The 18041-nt window shown below is 51.7% G+C and overlaps 2 protein-coding genes across 8 annotated transcripts in view; one reads left to right on the top strand and one right to left on the bottom strand.

Moving 5' to 3' along the window:
* IQCK (IQ motif containing K) overlaps positions 1 to 4001 on the bottom strand; it is a 139750-nt gene extending 135749 nt beyond the window's left edge. Inside the window, exon 1 of one of the 3 annotated variants that reach the window (XM_054454213.2) lies at positions 3776 to 4001. In XM_054454213.2, coding sequence (XP_054310188.1) covers positions 3776 to 3956 — 181 coding nt within the window. In that variant the 5' untranslated portion in view covers positions 3957 to 4001. The remainder of the gene's footprint in view (positions 1 to 3775) is intronic. The other 2 variants (XM_054454212.2, XM_063655232.1) reach the window with 2 other exon arrangements.
* KNOP1 (lysine rich nucleolar protein 1) lies at positions 3955 to 16319 on the top strand. Of its 5 annotated transcripts, none has more exons than XM_054454203.2 (6): positions 4028 to 4105; positions 4652 to 4837; positions 7166 to 8082; positions 10753 to 10821; positions 11577 to 11654; positions 15451 to 16319. In XM_054454203.2, the coding sequence occupies exons 3-6, from the start codon at positions 7168 to 7170 to the stop codon at positions 15760 to 15762; spliced, it is 1374 nt and encodes a 457-aa protein (XP_054310178.1). In that variant the 5' UTR covers positions 4028 to 4105; positions 4652 to 4837; positions 7166 to 7167; the 3' UTR covers positions 15763 to 16319. The 5 variants fall into 5 exon arrangements, with proteins under 5 accessions (XP_054310175.1, XP_054310178.1, XP_054310179.1 ...); XM_054454204.2 differs by having other exon boundaries at positions 4086 to 4105; positions 4777 to 4837; XM_054454201.2 differs by lacking the exon at positions 4028 to 4105 and adding an exon at positions 4231 to 4360 and having other exon boundaries at positions 4777 to 4837.
* The last annotated feature ends 1722 nt before the right edge of the window (positions 16320 to 18041 follow it).

The raw sequence follows: 18041 nt of genomic DNA, 5'->3' as shown, positions 1-18041 counted from the left end.
GGCAAGTAGCAGGGTGAGAACTTCTTCCACGTGTACAGATGGATGTAAGCAGACTCCTCCCCACTCCTGACTGCCTGACTCTTCTCAGTGAATGCATCCTATGCTAAGAGGTATCACAGAACATTTCAGGAGGTGTTACAGACTTGGACTAGTAGAACCAGGCAATGGGAGAAGGCATTGAGAGATGCTGATCTCTGAGCAGTGCTGAGAGCCAGTTGGGGTCATCTTTCTTCAGCTGGCTCAGTGGCTGTGCTGGAGAAACAAGTATTGATTCACAACTGATCCATGTCGGTATCTGGCAGGTGAAATGAAAGACCAGATTTTACAACAGCATTGGGGGCTGAGGCCAGAGAGTGCTTGATTGATTAAGTGATGAACCAATGACAATAGTGAGGATGCTGATAAGAGTAATCACAGCATATCAAAATAGGAAACTGTAATCCCAGCACTTTGGGAGGATGAGGTGGGCGGACTGCTTGAGGTCAGGTGTTTGAGACCAGCCTGGCCAATAAACCCCATCTCTACAAAAAATTAGCCAGGCATGGTGGTGGGCGCCTGTAATCCCAGCTATTCGGGAGGCTGAGGCAGGACAATTGCTTGAATCTGGGAGGCAGACGTTGCAGTGAGCAGAGATTGCGCCACTGCACTGCAGCCTGGGTGACAGAGCCAGACTTCATCTCAAAAAAAAAAAAAAAAAAGGAAACTGTTAAGCCCCACATCCTTTGTCTTGATTAAAACCATGAACACAGCAAGTCACAAACTACTATAAGATTTGATTAGAAGTGTTGGCCGGGAAGAAGTTTATTGACACTAACACAAGTGATTTTTAGAATACAAAACTCAGTTGTCACTGGAAAGATGAGGGAGAAAACTGAAGAATATTTACAAATAAGTTATAGTGGTGAGCATGCACATACATACAAGAGCACTAGTCAGGTTGGTTAAGGTCTGTGTAAGTTAGATATTTACCTACTTTGTATTTTGTCTTAATGAAATTGAGTTTCTGGCAGGTCTGTTTGCTATGATAATTTGTCTTTTGAATGGAGATTATCTTAATAGAATGTAGTACTTAATCTCAAAGATAGGATTACTACAAAGCCTGTTTTTTCATGTTTGTTGTCAGAAACTGAATTTACTACATGTTATAGAAAACTGCATTTGTTAGATGTTTAAGAATTGGGTTTATCCATCTGTTATAATAATCATCACAGTGCCCATGTGTATAGTTTGCCAATGTTGACCTCATTGAATTGTTTTTTTTTTTTTCTAGACGGATTCTCACTTTGTCACCCAGGCTGGAGTGCAGTGGCACGATCTCAGGTCATTGCAACCTCTGCCTCTCAGGTTCAAGCGATTCTCCTGCCTCAGTCTCCCGAGTAGCTGGGATTACCCACCACCATGCCTGACTTAGTTTTTATATTTTTAGTAGAGACAGGGTTTCAAAATGTTGGCCAGGCTAGTCTCCAATTCCTAACCTCAGGTGATCCACCCGCCTTGGCCTCCCAAAGTGCTGGGATTACAGGCGTGAGCCACCATGCCTGACCTCATTCTGTAACTCTATCATTTTATAAGTGGCATAGATTCACTTGCTTTTCAGAGAGCACCAGAATCCTTTGTCTTTGCTTTCTCTCTAGAGGCCTATTTGACCAAAATAAACTCGGTGTGTAAATCACAACACAAGGCATGTTTGTCAACAATAATGAACACTTATTGACTACTTTTTAAATGCCAGGCACTGTGCTAAGCACCTTTTCAAACATTATCTTACTTGGTCCCCACAACAGCCCTGTGAGGTAGGTACACCAGTTATCTGTCTCTTACGGATGAGGCTGAGTAACTTTTCCAACAATCCTCTAGTAAACTGTATTATAAGAAACTGTTTGGCTTGGAGAAGTGAAAGCTCTGCGGAAAAGGCAGCCACAATAACTACCGTCAAATTATCTGAGTAGATTATTTGGGGTAGAGTGATTAGCTCCTTGGATCATAGCACCAAGAGGTAAGGACCTAGGGGTGAAAGTGACAAAGAGAACATCCAAAATGAAAGGGATTTTTCTAGCACGATGTAAGGTTGGAGAAGGAATTTAAGTACTAGATGGGGTTGAAACAGACAGCTTTGGAGGGCATCTATCAACTGAGTCTACTATTCTCTTCCTTCTCTCTATTCTCCACTTCTTTCGAGTTATCACATATACTGGTACATTCATTCTTTTTTTCCATTCAATAAACATTTACTGACCTGCAGTATCCAATACAGCAGCCATATCCAAATGTGGCTATTTAAATTTATTAAAATTAAGTCTGGGCTGGGCCTGGTGGCTCACGCCTGTAATTGTAGCACTTTGGGAGGCCGAGGCGGGTAGATCACCTGAGGTCAGGAGTTCAAGAGCAGCCTGGCCAAAATGGTGAAACCCCTTGTCTACAAAAATAAAAATTAGCCAGGAATAATGGCAGGTGCCTGTAATCCCAGCTACGCAGGAGACTGAGGTGTGAGAATGCTTGAACCCAGGAGGCGGAGGTTGCAGTTAGCCCAGCCAGTGCCACTGCACTCCAGCCTGGGCGACAGAGCAACACTCCGTCTCAAAAAAAAAAAAAAAAAATTAAGTCCAACAAGAAATTCAGTTCCTCAATTGCACTAATCACATTTTAAATGCTAAATAACCACACTTTTTTTTTTTTTTTTTTGAGATGGAATCTCGCTCTGTCGCCCAGGCTGGAGTGCAGTGGTGCAAACTCGGCTCACTGCAACCTCCACCTTCCTGGTTCAAGCAATTCCCTTTCCTCAGCCTCCCAAGTAGCTGGGATTACAGGCGCACACCACCACACCCAGATAATTTTTTTTTTTTGTATTTTCAGTAGAGACGGGGTTTCACCGCGCTGTTTCAGGCAGCTTAGGTAGTGATGGTGGCCACACGAATGAAAAATCTGAGTCATTGACCTTGAGGAGCTTATGGTCTAGTGGAGGAAAAAGAAAACACCACACCCAACATTATTCATTAAGAACTAGCGCTTACGCAGCTCTTTCTGTAAATCGAGCAGTTTTTTTTTTTTTTTCCCCAATAATCCTTTTGCCCTCCTAAAATCAGGCAGTTTGCTAAGCACTTTTTGTGACTATCTGGTTCCATCTTCCTAACACCATCGAAATAGGTGCCATTATTATGCCTACTTTGCAGACGGGTAATAAATAATTTGCCCAACTTAAGTAACGAATACTGAGTAGGGCCACAAAGGAAGATGTGCTCAATTCCGTTTGGGGAGGTTAAGGAAGGTTTGAAGCAAGAAGGGACTAAAACCCGTTTGTCCACACCATGGTTACTGAACATGTGGGCCACCGACTACCTATGTTAGGATTACCTGGGGTGCTCTTTTAAAAAGTGCAGATTCCCTGCATCCCAATTTGAAGCTCTGTGGGCGGGGCCTGGGAGCCTACGTTTTTAACAGCATCCCCGCCCCCGCCCCAGCAATTCTTTTCTGTTCACTAAACGACATTTTAAGAACCACTGGTCCACAGCGCATGGTTCTCTTTATTCAGCTTTCCCTCGCCGTTCCCTTGCCTTTGACCTCACTACCATCGCGACTGGAGGCCGCGCTGCATAACCTCGGGACAGCCTCTCCGAGCCTCAGTTTCCCCGTGCGTAAAATGCAGAGCCCGCGCCCGTGGAGCCGCTGCCTGGCAGCCCCGCCAGTCAGCCGCCGGGCGCACAGTAGGCGCTCCCCAAACGCAGCCCCCGCCCGGCCGCCCGGGTCCCGCCCCTCTCTGCCAGCCTGGGCTGCCTACCCTCGCAGATCTGCTCCCACAGATTCTTGCTCGACGGCTCGGCGACCTGCCACGGCGAAACAGGCAGCTCGCGGGACCCGAGAGACACGGTGGGCACCGATGTCCGGGTGAACGACGAGTTTGTAGAGCAGCTGGGCTTGCAGGGCACTGTGTGGCTGGGGACTTGCCGCGGTGCCGCCATGGCCGCGGTTTCCACGGTAACCGCGTTCGCCGGAAGGCCGCGACCCGGAAGAAGCCGGAACCCGAGAGGGTGGGCCGGCGACTCGAAGTGGACTTCCGGGTCACGGCGGAGCGGGCTCTCACGTGGAGGCGGGGAAATTTCGCCCACCGGTGAGTGCCAGGGCGCGTTGCAGGCGGCGCGGCGCGGCGTCTGGAGATTGCACCAGAGGAAGTGCGCGGTGGAGAAGCTGGGGAAATACGGTCCACCCACATCCCTGAATCCGACCCCTCCAGTCGGTGTGCGCCTGCTCCGGCCTGAGGCCGCCGCCTCCAGAAAGTTTTCCCGCCTCAGAGCCGGGCCTAGGACCCCACGTAATCCCTCCCAGTCTGTTGATGCGGAGGCTTGGGCGCATGGGAGCCTTGGAGGTACGGATCTTACTTCCTGGCTCCCGCGCGTCCTGCTGGTGATCCCGCGGGGGGAGTGGGGTGTTGCTGCACAGGCTTTGGAGTCCTGTGGGCGGAATTCCAGTCTCCGTTTTCCACTTGCTGGGTTTGGAACCTAGGGCAAGTGAATTGCTGAAGTCTCTGGAGCTTGTGAGGTCGGGTATTCACAAAGCTCCTTACAAGGCTGCCGCTGGAATTTAAAAGCGGTTTTGGAGAAAGCGTTTGTGTTTGCAGGAGATGCACTGTAATGTTCTTTTCCTTTCTCCTTGAAAGAGTGAATGCATTTGGTCGCAGGGCTAAAGAGGAGGATGCTATACTTTTCTAAATGGCAGAGATGGGGAGAGAAGGGGATTAAGAGTTGACCCGCAACGTCCCGGTGGATTCTTTGTTCTTACCAGATCGCTTGGCCACTCCCCTATTCTGAAGTCGTCTTGGCTCTCTTGACTACACTATTTCAAGGTTTGCACCTTCTTCTTTGCAAGCTCCTTTATTTCTGCCCACTTATTTAAATGCCAGTACAATAGTCCCCCTCCCCCATTATCCGCGGGCAATAGTTCCTAAACCCCCAGTGGATGCCTGAAACCACAGACAGTACCGAACCCCAAATATCACTGTTTTTTCTTGTGTATACTATCTATGATAAAGTTTATAAATTAGGCACAGTAGGGCCGGGCGCGGTGGCTCATGCCGGTAATCCCAGCACTTTGGGAGGCTGAGGCAGGCGGCTCACCTGAGGCCAGGAGTTGGAGACCAGCCTGGCCAACATAGTAAAACCCCGTCCCTACTAAAAATACAAAAATTAGCCGGGCGTGGTGGTATATGCCTGTAATCCCGGCTACTCGGGAGGCTGAGGCGTGAAAATTACTTGAACCCGGGAGGTGGAGGTTGCAGTGAGCCAAGATCATGCCATTGCACTCCAGCCTGGGCAACAGAGCGAGACCTTGTCTCACAAAAAATTAGGTGCAGTAAAAAATTACCAACAATCTAGCTAGTAATAAAACAATTACAACAGTATACTGTAATAAAAGTTGCACGCATGTGGTCTCCCTCTCAAGATAACTTCCTGTACTGTGCTCATTTATTTTGGGACCAGGGTTGACCAGGGGTAACTGAAACCTGGGAAGGGGAAACCTGGGATTGGGCAGGGGGCTACTGTATTTCTTGAGGTCTTGTCTCAGGCTTGTTCTGTTCAAGGCTTAATCACCACCCATACATTCGTAACTTTATGTCGCCCATGTCAGCACGGCCACCCAAACACCTCATCCATATATTCACCTGTTCAGTGAACATCTCCAAGTCATCTGTCCAATCAAGCCCGTTCCTTCAGCCATTTGCCTTCAGTACCTTTGTCTCAGGGATTAATACCACTATCCTGCAGTTGTTCTTCAGAAATTTTCCTGACAACTGGTAGGACAGGTTCCACAACCTCCACCACCCTGACCTTACCACTGTCCTTGCTTTTATCACCTGTGTCATTGTATTACACCTTATTCCCTCCCACACCTACTTGCTTCTTGATGGGTAGTATTTTATCTTGTTCATCTCTGTATCCCTAGCTTGTGTGCATTCATTCAGTGAGTATTTATTGAGCACCTGCTATGTGCCAGGCACTGAGCAGGACACTGGAAATAAACCAGGAAACAGGGCAGACAGGAATGAATGAGTATAGTTATTCCTTTGACTCTCCAGGTGCTCCTGGAGTGTGTTATGGATGAACTTGACCTGTAGCTCAGGCCTGGCTCTTTGAAGCTGCTAAGAGTGAGCCAGCTCCTGTGTGGACCCTGTAAGTTCCGAAGCTGAGGAGGGCTGCAGGATGGAGAAGTTTTTCCTTTCCCTCCCATGATCCTAACTTGCTGTGAAATATTTTGGGATATTTTGCTTCTAGATTCTGGGAATGTCTAGTGCAGGGAGCAGCAGGAACTTGGCTGGGGACTGGAGTGAGAGAAGTGGTCCAGCTGGACACTGATGGGTATTGAGGACCCCAGCCCATTCTCACAGGTGCTTCCATGATATCTGTCCAAGACAAGCTGGGTGCCCTCAGTACTGTGTTATCACTGTGACTCATTCAGTGTTGGCAATCAGCTTCAAATTTTAAAAACAGTGAAACTAGGCCATGCAAGGTGGCTTATGCCTGTAATCCCAGCACTTTGGGAGGCTAAGGCGGGCAGATCACTTGAGGTCAGGAGTTTGAGACCAGCCTGGCTAACCTGGTGAAACCCCATCCCTCCTAAAAAAGAAAAAATAATTAGCTGGGCGTGATCACGGGTGCCTGTTATACCAGCTACTCAGGGGAGGCTGAGGCAGGAGAATCACTTGAACCCAGGAGACGGAGGTTGCAGTGAGCCGAGATCACGCCACTGCACTCCAGCCTGGGCGACAGACCAAGACTGTCTCAAAAAAAAAAAAAAAAGAGAAAAAGAAAAAGGAAATTAACAGTGTACCAAGCCCTTTCCATGGGTTATCTCATTTACTCTCTCCAACGCCCTTTTGAGGAAGGAGGTGTTATATTCCCCTATTTTCCAGATGGAGAAATTGAGGCTCAGGGAGGTTAGCTGATTTACTTAAGGTGAGAGAGCTATTTAGGTTTGAACCTAGGGCTGTGTGGATTTAAAATTTACGCTGTTTCTGTAGTATTTCTTTTTTTGCTCTAAAGGAATCATGTCCATTTTCCATATCCCGCAACGCTTAGACCACCCACTCAAAGAAACATGGCTCTTGGCAATGCTCAGTAGAATTGAACCCAGGATGGCTTGGTATAGGGGTAACTTGTACCATTTGTTTTTTCAGGAATGATCACCAAGACACACAAAGTAGACCCTGGGCTCCCAGAGAAGAAAAAGAAAAATAAAGTGGTCAAAGAACCAGAGACTCGATACTCAGTTTTAAACGATGATTACTTTGCCGATGTTTCTCCTGTAAGAGCCACATCCCCCTCTAAGAGCGTGGCCCATGGGCAGGCACCTGAGATGCCTCTAGTGAAGAAAAAGAAGAAGAAAAAGAAGGGTGTCAGCACCCTTTGCGAGGAGCATGTAGAACCTGAGACCACGCTGCCTGCCAGACGGACAGAGAAGTCACCCAGCTCCAGGAAGCAGGTGCTTGGCCACTTGGAGTTCCTTAGTGGGGAGAAGAAAAAGAAGAAGTCACCTCTGGCCATGTCCCATGCCTCTGGGGTGAAAACCTCTGCAGACCCTAGACAGGGTGAGGAGGAAACCAGAGTTGGCAAGAAGCTCAAAAAACACAAGAAGGAAAAAAAGGGAGCCCAGGACCCCACAGCCTTCTCAGTCCAGGACCCTTGGTTCTGCGAGGCCAGGGAGGCCAGGGATGTTGGGGACACTTGCTCAGTGGGGAAGAAGGATGAGGAACAGGCAGCCTTCGGGCAGAAACGGAAGCGGAAGAGCCCCAGAGAACACAATGGGAAGGTGAAGAAGAAAAAAAAAATCCACCAGGAGGGAGACGCCCTCCCAGGCCACTCCAAGACCTCTAGGTCCATGGAGAGCAGCCCTAGGAAAGGAAGTAAAAAGAAGCCAGTCAAAGTTGAGGCTCCGGAATACATCCCCATAAGTGATGACCCTAAGGCCTCCACAAAGAAAAAGATGAAGTCCAAAAAGAAGGTAGAGCAGCCAGTCATCGAGGAGCCAGCTCTGAAAAGGAAGAAAAAGAAGAAGAGGAAAGAGAGTGGGGTAGCAGGAGACCCTTGGAAGGAGGTAGTTTTTCCTTCAGAAATGGACTCTGCCGTGGGAGAATTAAGGGTGGGGCTTGGGAGGGGTGTGTAGGCATGTGTGCATGTTTGCACATGCACGAGTACTCATGCTTTTAGCTAAAACTCTGATTAAGTTAATTTCAGCCAGAATAGGGAGTTTATTGATATATGCAATTGGAAGGGTTATGGTTAAACTAGCTTCAGGTATGGCTGGATCCAGGGGCTCATGCAGTATCATCGATAATTGCAGGTATCCTTTGCTACTGAAACCACCCAAGTTTTCTGTGTCTGCTGTTGGGGTCCGAATTAACTGGGATCAATTTTTCAGATGAATCCCTTGCTTTCTGCACTCTTGCCACTTGCTATTCAAAACTCAGGAACCAAGTAACATGAGAGAACGTAGTGCCCATAGCTATCTGAGTATCATCAGAGCTCAGTATACACAATTTATACATCAAATAGATTTGGGTAGCAGGAGGTACCTGTATGAGATTTCCTCAGCTCTGGGCTTTGTATTTTTCTATCTTGGTTTATGGCCCATCCGCCTCCTCCACCTCCATCACATTGTGGCTTGATGGTCCTGGCAGCTCCAGGTTTTCATCCCAGCAGTTCAGCCACCCCCAAAGGAAGAAGGGTGGCCCCTGTAAAACTATGACAGAAGTCTCAGGGCCACTGTCGCAGGCCTCAGTTGGGTCAATCTATCCAGAAGCTCTAATCTAAAACCAAAGGTGGCTGGGTGTGGTGGCTCATGCTTGTAATCCCAGCACTTTGGGAGACAAAGGCAGGCAGATCACTTGAGGCCAGGAGTGCGAGACCAGCCTGGCCAACATGGTGAAACCCCGTCTCTACTAAAAATATAGAAACTAGCTGGGCATGGTGGCAGGTGCCTGTATTCCCAGCTGCTCGTGAGGCTGAGGCACGAGAATTGCTTGAACCCGGGAGGTGGAGGTTGCAGTCGGCTGAGATGTCACTGCACTCCAGCCTGGGTGACAGAGTGAGACTGTCTCAAAAAAAAAAAAAAAAAAAACTTGAGGTGAAGGGCAGGAGGTGTCAGTCCCAACCAAACCACACTGTCTGAGATGCAGGGAGGCAGTTTCTGAGAGGAAAACTGGAGTTCTGTTACCAGGAGGGAAGGAGCGGATGATGGCTTGGTGAAAACCACAGAGACCCGCTGTCTTCAGCCTGCCAGGCTGCCTGGAGTGGGAGAGGGAGGCCTGAGGTGAGCCGGAGGGCTGGGGGCTCCCCAGACCCACAGCTTTCCAGGGGCAGGCCCCCATTCCTGTCCTCAGGTGTGTGTGCGGATGTGTGGGCCGAAACAAGATGGTGTGTGTCTTGTTTCAGGGTGTGTGTCCTGCTCCAGGCAGTGTCCGGCTCTTCCGTGTGGCCTGGTGGCTGACATTTCTTGAGTGCTTACTGTATGCCCAGACTGCCATGTATCAACCCATTTCATCCTTTTACCTCTCTGGTGAGGTAGCTGCTGTGGGCACCCCCATTTAACAGATCAGGAAACTGAGGCTCCAGAGACTTAATACCTTGTCTAAGGTCACACGGCTGGCAAGAGGTGGAGCTGGGATTCAAACTCAGCTAGTCTGGCTTCTGAAGTTGGCATTTATCCCTTCTCAGAAACCATCTATGTAACCTCTTATAGAAGCCGGTATTAGTAGAGCCCCAGAAATGACCATCTTTCCGTTAGCATAAACCCCAGATTCTGTTCCGAACTCTGCACCAATCTGCTGGGTGACCTTGGACCAGCCATTGCTCGGTTAGAGGGGGAAGGGAGGGGAGGGGTGGCCTCCATATCAAAGGCCTCCAGGTGTTAGCTTTGGTTGCTGGGATTTTCCCAGCTTTGCCTAGTCCATTAGCCTTGGTTTTACCAGCATCTTCCTTTATTCAGAAACTTGGAGTTGGGAGGAACCCTAGAGGCTTGGGCCCAGCCACCATCAGACTCTAGAATCCCTTCTCCCAGGAGCTCAGTGAAAGGGAGTTCCCTCTGCTTAACATCTGTGGAGGGGACTCTACCTCCCACAGCAGCCCACCCAGTCCGGCAAATGCACATGTGTTGCAGGCCTGGATGAGTGATGGGAATGGAGAGGGCTTCCAGGGTCATCACACACTGACACTAGGTGCCAGGCACAGCACACTTCTCAAGTGAGGACGCATGAAATGTCAGCATTTGTCGTTACTGAAGAACCCCGAGAAAGTGGCCAGCCTGAAGTCTCACTGTTGGAGGGTGTCTTCAGGGCCAAGGCGGGTGGGAGAGCGTGGTACATGTTAGTGTGGTCCTTGGCCTCTGTCCTCTAGTTTGGTGTCACCGTAGGAGGTAAGTGATGTGTGTAGTGGGAAAGGTCGGACACCAAGCCCTGGGTCAGGAGATGTGGGTTCGAATCACCAGTCCCTGAGCCATGGGGTAACCTTGTAGTCGCTTTACCTGTCTGAGTCTCAGTTTCTTCATCCGTCAATAGTTTGATGCTACCATTTTGTGGGAGAATTGTGGAAGAGAAGGGATGGGAAGGGCTTTGCTGACTGTGAGATGTTTCTAGGTGGCAGGGCTGGGGGTGATGCCGTGGTCTGAGGTCTTTTCTGGACTTTGTCATGGTCTCACCCTGGCTGGGTGCGGGGGCAGAGGCCATTCATCGTAAACTTGAACCTTACCCAGCTCTGCCCTCTCCTGCAGGAAACAGACACGGACTTAGAGGTGGTGTTGGAAAAAAAAGGCAACATGGATGAGGCGCACATAGACCAGGTACAGCCCAGACCCTCCTCAGGCCCCTTCCGCTGCCTCCTGCCACCCCTGGAGTCTCACTTGCCGCCTGCCAGGCTGGCTACGTGATCCTGGTCTCAGGGGCACCAGGGACTCCAGAGGCCACTGGGCCAGCCGCCAATGCACACCTCCCGGGCAGGGAATGCGTGCTTTCCCCATCCTCATGGCCGTGGCCATGGCCGAGAGGCCCGACTGGCCATTCCCTGTTACTTGCTGCAGGATGTGGGGGACACGTCCCTAAGACCCTGTAGCTGGACAGGTGACACATGCTGCCACCCCCTGGGCTAATTCAGGAGCATTTAGAGGAGAAGTTTTGTTGTGAATCAGCTTCCGCTTCTGTCATTCCCAGATCCTGTGGCAAATGCATCCCTGTGGGAACTGGACTTTCTGGCCTTGGGGATTTTTTTTTTTTTTTTTTGAGACGGAGTCTTACTCTGTCCCCCAGGCTGGAGTGCAGTGGCACGATCTTGGCTCACTGCAAGCTCTTAAGCCTCAGTTTCTAGGAAAATTCATTCTTAAGAGGCTAAAGAGGATAAATGAGCCTGCCCAGTGTAGGCCAGCCCCTTGAGATGCTAAGAGAATACTTTTGATAGCAGCTTCCCATTGTTTGTAGCAGAGTCAAGCTGCGTTAGTTCCTCCCATGCTCCATTCCTCCAGCCCCATCTCTGTCCTGGGTTTTAAGCTTGAAAGAAGATCTCTATGTCTGATGGCCCTCTTCTGTCATCCTTCTTGCTCAGGTGAGGCGAAAGGCCTTGCAAGAAGAGATCGATCGCGAGTCAGGCAAAACGGAAGCTTCTGAAACCAGGAAGTGGACGGTAAGTTTGGGGCTACGGCTCTGCGAGGAGGTGGCATGCTCAGCCTCCCGACGCCTCCCCTCGCCTCCAGCATGAGGAGTGGAGCAGGAGAACCAAGTATGTCCAGGCCCCAGAGGCAGCCCTAGCCTGCAGCTGGCTCCCTCCACAGCAGAATTTGTCCTGAGCTAATTTCCTTCCTTCTGAAAAGGGCGCTTGCCTCCCTCCCTAGAGAGCTGGCCCAGTGAGATAAGCTACCTGAACCTTTGTCTCAGCCCTGGACTGGTGGGGTGTCCTAAGGATTAATCGCTGAGGACACATTCCAGCGAGCTCTTGCCAGCGGTGGACAATGCCCTTGGAGGGCTGCTAGGAACAGGGGCAAGAGGCAGAGGGGAGGGAGTGGTCGCGGCCTCTCTCAGGCCTGGTTTTCAAATCCAGTCTGACTGGGAAATGTCCAAGCCAGGCCTGAGACGATCTCTTAGGAGGGAGGAGGGTGCGAGGATCATGAGGCTGGAGAATGTGAGGTTGTCAGGCTGGGTCCCTGGCGGGGTTCAGTGGGGGCTCTGTGCTGGGTGCTGGACATGGAGCAGATGAAGCCCATGTGATCCCCATCATCGCGCTCACGGTCTAGAGGCCAGAGCGGGGTGAGCATGGCAGGGAAATGGTTAGCAAACAAGGAAAGGAAGATCAGTTGAGATGGCAGTAGCGGTCAGGAGAAAGAAACAGAACAGTGAGCTGGAGAAGGGCTGCAGGCGGGGGCTGCAACAGATGGGCGAGGGCTGGGAGATAGCAGCGCTTGTCCAGAGATGTTCAGGGTGCAGAGACCCCAGCCCTCAGGAGACGGGGGAAAGAGCGTTTCAGTGAGGCCAGTGGCCGGCGCAGACCCCTAAGGTAGGAAAGAGCTTGGAGTGATCTGTAGGGAAGGCCAGTGAGGCAGCACTGCGACTGGAATGAGGGACGAGAGGGCTACAGGCCACAGGCCTCAGCCTCAGTGGCCATGGTAGAGAGCTGGCCTGGGATCTGGCTAAGTGGGATTGGCTGGAGGGCATTGACTTGGCAAGCGGGAAGACCTGGTAGAAGGCTCAGCCTGCAGGCCGCAGCCTGAGGATGGTGGCAGAGGAGAGAGAGAGAGAAAAAACAGCTTTGTGATTTACTTTGGAGGCACAGCTGGCGGGACTTGTTCATAGATTGGATTTCGGGGAGAGGAAAAGAAGGGTCTGGGTGACCAGCGATGCTGGTCTTCAGGCTCCGTCAGAGCATTCAGAAAAGAACAGTTGATTCGGATCAAAAGATCTGATTTCACTACTGGCTCTGCCACTGTCTAGTGGTGGGACTCTGGCCAAGTACCTTCCCCTGAGCCTGTAAAATGGGTCTCGTACCCTGGCCTGGTGGGGTATGGAGTGGTGCTTTGTTATGGGTCCTGCCTTGGGGTGCCCTTTCTCTCCATGCCACCCTACTTAGCTGAGCCGAGCCGAGCTAATGGGACATCCAGCTTGAATAGGGAGGGCAAGAAAAAAGGCAGTGTGATTCGGAGCCGATGTCCCGGGGGCTGTCCCTGGAAGGACCTGATGGCAGGAGAGTGATCCTGGGGCACGGGCTGGGACATGCCATGCCACTGAGACGTGTGGTGAGGTGGTCCTCTGGGCGAGCAGCAGCCGTTGGAAGTGCCGGTTCACGCAGGACCAGCTAGCAGTCTCCTGCTCTCCCCAAAACCCATTTGGGGTGGTCATAGATGGCCTCTCACTCTAGAAACTGCAGGGCAGGGGAACTGTCATTATTCCTGCATCTGGGCCACCATGAAGCTGGGAGAATGTGTCACCGGCTCACTCAGGGCAGCTGTAGTGACAACTGGTTCTTATTTTCCCAAAGCCAACCCAGAAATAAGTGCTGGGCTGGCCTCTGGCTTGTGGGCAGGAAGTTCCCAGGCAGCGTGGAGGTCAGCAGTCTGGTTGGGGTAGGGGGAGAGGAGTGGCCAGTCACTGAGGGCTTGAGGTGTGCCATGCATCGTGCACTGGGCTTTTGGTGTCAAATCTGACGTATGTCTCACTGAAGCCCAGTGAGGGGGATGTTATCACCCCACCTTAGAGATGAGGACACCGAGGCTTAGAGAGGTTAGGGGACTTAAGCAGGGTCACCCAGGGGAGGCTTCCTCCCGGGGCTGCCTGACTTCAGAGTCACAGTCTTCTTGGGAGGTGAGTTTCTTTCCTCTCCCACCGACCTGGGAGAAGGGGGTCTGGAGGGCTCTCCTGCATTTTCTTGCACTCTGGCTGGAAAGGGGGCCCCCGAGTTCTTGGGCTTGGCTCAGTCTGACTTGGCTGTGTGACCTTTTACCCCTGTGGGCCTGCACCCGTTCCCGCCATGAAACAGTGCTTCTGAGAAGCACACTTCAGATTCCCGCTTGCCCTCTCCCACCCTCCAGCTCACCCAAACGTTAGGCTGCTGGCTGAGTGCGCTCGGCTGCTGGGCTGTGGGGTTCCCTGTGTTGCAGGGGAGGTGCGCCCTGTGGGAGGTGGGGGAGGTGTGCTGTCTTGTGAGATGCATGGTGGGGTGAGGTGCGCTGTGTAGGGAGGTTGGGGGGAGGTGCGCTGTAAGTGGAGGTGGTGGGAGGTGCGCTGTGGGGTGGTGGGGGGAGGTGCGCTGTGGGGTGGTGGGGGGAGGTGCGCTGTGTGGGGAGGTGGGGGGAGGTGTGCTGTGGGGTGGTGGGGGGAGGTGCGCCGTGGAGAGAGGTGCGCTGTGTGGGGAGGTGGGGGGAAGTGCGCTGTGAGGGGAGGTGTGGGGAGGTGCACTGTGGGGGGAGGTGTGCTGTGGGGTGGTGGGGGGAGGTGCGCCGTGGGGAGAGGTGCGCTGTGTGGGGAGGTGGGGGGAAGTGCGCTGTGAGGGAAGGTGGGGGGAGGTGCACTGTGGGGGGAGGTGCGCTGTGTGGGGAGGTGGGGGGAGGTGTGCTGTGGGGTGGTGGGGGGAGGTGCGCCGTGGGGAGAGGTGCGCTGTGTGGGGAGGTTGGGGGAAGTGCGCTGTGAGGGGAGGTGGGGGGAGGTGCACTGTGTGGGGAGGTGGGGGGAGGTGCACTGTGGGGTGGTGGGGAGAGGTGAGCTGCGAGGGGAGGTGGGGGGAGGTGCGCTGTGTGGGGAGGTGGGGGGAGGTGCGCTGTTTGGGGAGGTGGGAGGAGTTGTGCTGTGTGGGGTGGTGGGGGGAGGTGGGGGGAGCGCGCTGTATAGCTTGGGAGGTTCGCTGTGTAGGGAGGTGGGGCGAGGTGCGCCGTGTAGGGTGGTGGGGGGAGGTGCGCCGTGTAGGGAGGTGGGGGGAGGTGCGCCGTGTAGGGAGGTTGGGGGAGTGCTCTGTGTAGGGTCGTGGGGGGAGTGTGCTGTGTAGGGTGGTGGGGGGAGTGCCCTGTGTAGGGCGGTGGAGGTAGTGCGCTGTGTAGGGTGGTGGAGGGAGTGTGCTGTTGTGAAGTGAGGCACACTGTGCTGTGTGCCATGAGTTAGGAAAGGAGGAGGAAGGCAGAAAGGCAGCTGTGTGTGCAGAGGTGGGCAGTGGTGTTGGCTGGACCTGGGCTGGAATTCTGGGGGTCACTAGTTAGGTTTCTGTCTGCAGCTAAGCTGCAGACCTCTATTTTCTCCTCTGTGCAATGGGAATAACAACAGTGTTTCTCATAGGGCTGTTGTTAGGATTAACGGAATAATCCATTGTTGAGCTCATTAGCACTGTGCCTGGTACACAGCAGCCATCTAATCTGATGGGCCCTCCCTGATGAGGCTGGGGTCAAGGGAAGGAAAGGGCTTTGAACTCAAGGAAAATAGCCACCTTTTTCCTCTCCTTATAGGGAACCCATTTTGGCCAGTGGGATACTGCTGGTTTTGAGAACGAGGACCAGAAACTGAAATTTCTCAGACTTATGGGTGGCTTCAAAAACCTGTCCCCTTCGTTCAGCCGCCCCGCCGGCGCGATTGCAAGGCCCAACATGGCCCTCGGCAAGAAGGCGGCTGACAGCCTGCAGCAGAATCTGCAGCGGGACTACGACCGGGCCATGAGCTGGAAGTACAGCCGGGGAGCCGGCCTCGGCTTCTCCACCGCCCCCAACAAGATCTTTTACATTGACAGGAACGCTTCCAAGTCAGTCAAGCTGGAAGATTAAACTCTAGAGTTTTGTTCCCCCAAAACTGCCATAGTTGCTTTGATTATTCCATTTATGCTGGAGATTACAAATTTTTTTTGTGAAAAAATCAGATCTTGGTGATGACCTCGAGCAGTAGGTTATAAATAACTCCCATAAGCTTAGCGTTCCAGTAATGGAACACTAGGCATAAATGGTTCATTCAGTTGTGCAAATGAAAGCCATCTGACAGTTGGCTCACATTGAACACCTGTGGAGATTAAGGATGAGGACAACTATATTGATGGGCTTGGATGAACTGGGGCGGGGCAGCTCATATTTCGGGAGCAAGGAGAACGAGTGATGCTAAAACCTCCTGTTTTCTGTGTTAAACATTCCGTCCCTGTTTGAGACATCAGTATGTACAGTTAACCTTTGTTGAGTGTTTAGCAGGTGCTAGGCACATACTAGTGTTTTCCTTAATGTATTTAATCTTCATAATTATGAAATGGGTGCTATTATTAGCCCCATCTTATAGATGAGGCAACTGAGGTTCAGGGATAAAGTAATAAAATTGCCTGGGGTCACCCAGCCACTAAGTGCAGGGTGTTGTACTTTTGTACCCGAAGCCCTAAGTTCACTATTCGCCACTCTGAATGTCCCCTTTAGGGAATTTCCACCAGAATCCTCGTTGGGGATTGAAATGTCTTTAGATGGAGGAAAAAGTTTTATGACAAGTCTGCATCTCTGATAAAAAGTGGAGTGAATGAGGAACGGAGAATCGCAAGCTCCTTTTCCTTCCTTTTCCTTTCCCCTGTCATAGAGCAGCTGTAGGCAGAGAGGTGTCTGAGTTGTTACCAAACAAATGTGACTGAGCTTCTGCTGCTGGGAAATGTGCCTCTAAACTAGTCCTGCCTTTTCCACTGCTGTCCCTTCGGCCCTAAGTGCTGAGGTAGGATATTTGTGCTTTGACTGGATTCTGAACAAGGCATTTTAGGAAGAGTGGTTAGTCCCGCAAATGAACCAATGGCAGATCCCAGGGACGTGTGTGTGTGTTTTGAGATAGGGTCTCACTCTGTCACCCAGGCTGGAGTGTAGTGGCATATCATGGCTTACTGCAACCACTACCTATCCAGCTTAAGTGATTCTCCCACCTCAGCCTCCCAAGTAGCTGGGACTGTGGGTGTGCACCACAACCACCAGCTAGTTTTTAAAATTTTTTGTAGAGATGGGGTCTCACTATATTGTCCAGGCTAGTCCCAAACTCCTGGACTCAACTCATGCTCCTGCCTCAGCCCCCCAGAGCTGGGATCACAGGTGTGAGCCACTGTGCCCAGCCCCAGGGATGTGTCTGATGAGATTCTTTTTTATCACAAGGAAGAGAATCCCAGGTGACTTCTGTAGGTGGATATTGAATGCCAGGAGGAGGAGATGAACGTGTGGAGATGACACGGGAAGTTGCCTCATCGGCTGTGGGGACAGCGTTTCCGAGCCTGGACTCTACAGCAAGCCTCAAAGAGCTCCAGGTCCAGTGGCCCAAGTCGCACGTGACCCTCTGTGACCACCTTCTTTCCATTCACCTAGCATTTTGCATCCCAAAATACAGGTTCTGACTGGGACATTTTCATGATCGTTTGGCCTGAACATGCCTCCTACAGACATCCCAGCCCAGGCAGGCCTCGATGTCCAGAAAGTTCAGTCTCACGTGGCAGGAAGGCCTGATTAGGGCCAGTTCAACAGCCCGCCAAGGAAGCATTCTCTCCATCATCCCCAGTGTTGGCTTCATCAAGGCTAGTACAAAGATGGCAGTAACAGTTCCAGGCAGCATATCAAGACCCTAGAACATTCCAGAGGAAGAAAAGCCTTTTTGTGTCTAAAGGAAACTTCCAGAAGCCTCCATTGCTGGGCAATGAGTCATCTGCCCACAGCTGCACCCGCCCCTGTCATGGGAAGGGTGGTGATTCCCCTCAGTCAAGAAGAGTGGATGCTGGTGAGGTGGCCATGGTGTCCACAGCTGCCCACTGGGCAGAGGTGAGGCAGGCACTTCAGGCGGTTTCCCTGGCTCTGAACCCTGACCCGCAAGCACTGGCCAGGTCAATAGTTGGACAAGTGTGTGCTACAAGGACCCACTTGGGCCACTTCCCTCAGGACGTGAACTTGGCCTGCCTTTCTTTCCTGGATTCAACCTGGAGATACATAATGGGAGAGGCCGTGGAAAGCCCAAGAGGCAGTGTTCTGGATTTGAGTGCGTGCCTTCTGGGCACCTCCTTTGATAGAGAAACAAATCCCTCCTGACCTTGAGCAACACTACAGGAATGTGC

The sequence above is a fragment of the Pongo pygmaeus genome, chromosome 18 (genome assembly GCF_028885625.2).
Source record: "Pongo pygmaeus isolate AG05252 chromosome 18, NHGRI_mPonPyg2-v2.0_pri, whole genome shotgun sequence".
NCBI lineage: Eukaryota > Metazoa > Chordata > Mammalia > Primates > Hominidae > Pongo > Pongo pygmaeus.
Note: the sequence above shows the minus strand (reverse complement) of the source record. Positions and strands in the feature narration are given on the sequence as shown.

What these genes read in the sequence shown, in the direction of transcription:
- KNOP1 (XM_054454200.2), top strand. Translation starts at nt 3,955, where the DNA reads ATGGCCGCGGTTTCCACGGTAACCGCGTTCGCCGGAAGGCCGCGACCC. An exon ending in ATGAGGCGCACATAGACCAG is followed by an intron (nt 10,822 to 11,576) that starts GTACAGCCCAGA and finishes CTTCTTGCTCAG; the next exon opens with GTGAGGCGAAAGGCCTTGCA. An exon ending in CTGAAACCAGGAAGTGGACG is followed by an intron (nt 11,655 to 15,450) that starts GTAAGTTTGGGG and finishes CTCTCCTTATAG; the next exon opens with GGAACCCATTTTGGCCAGTG.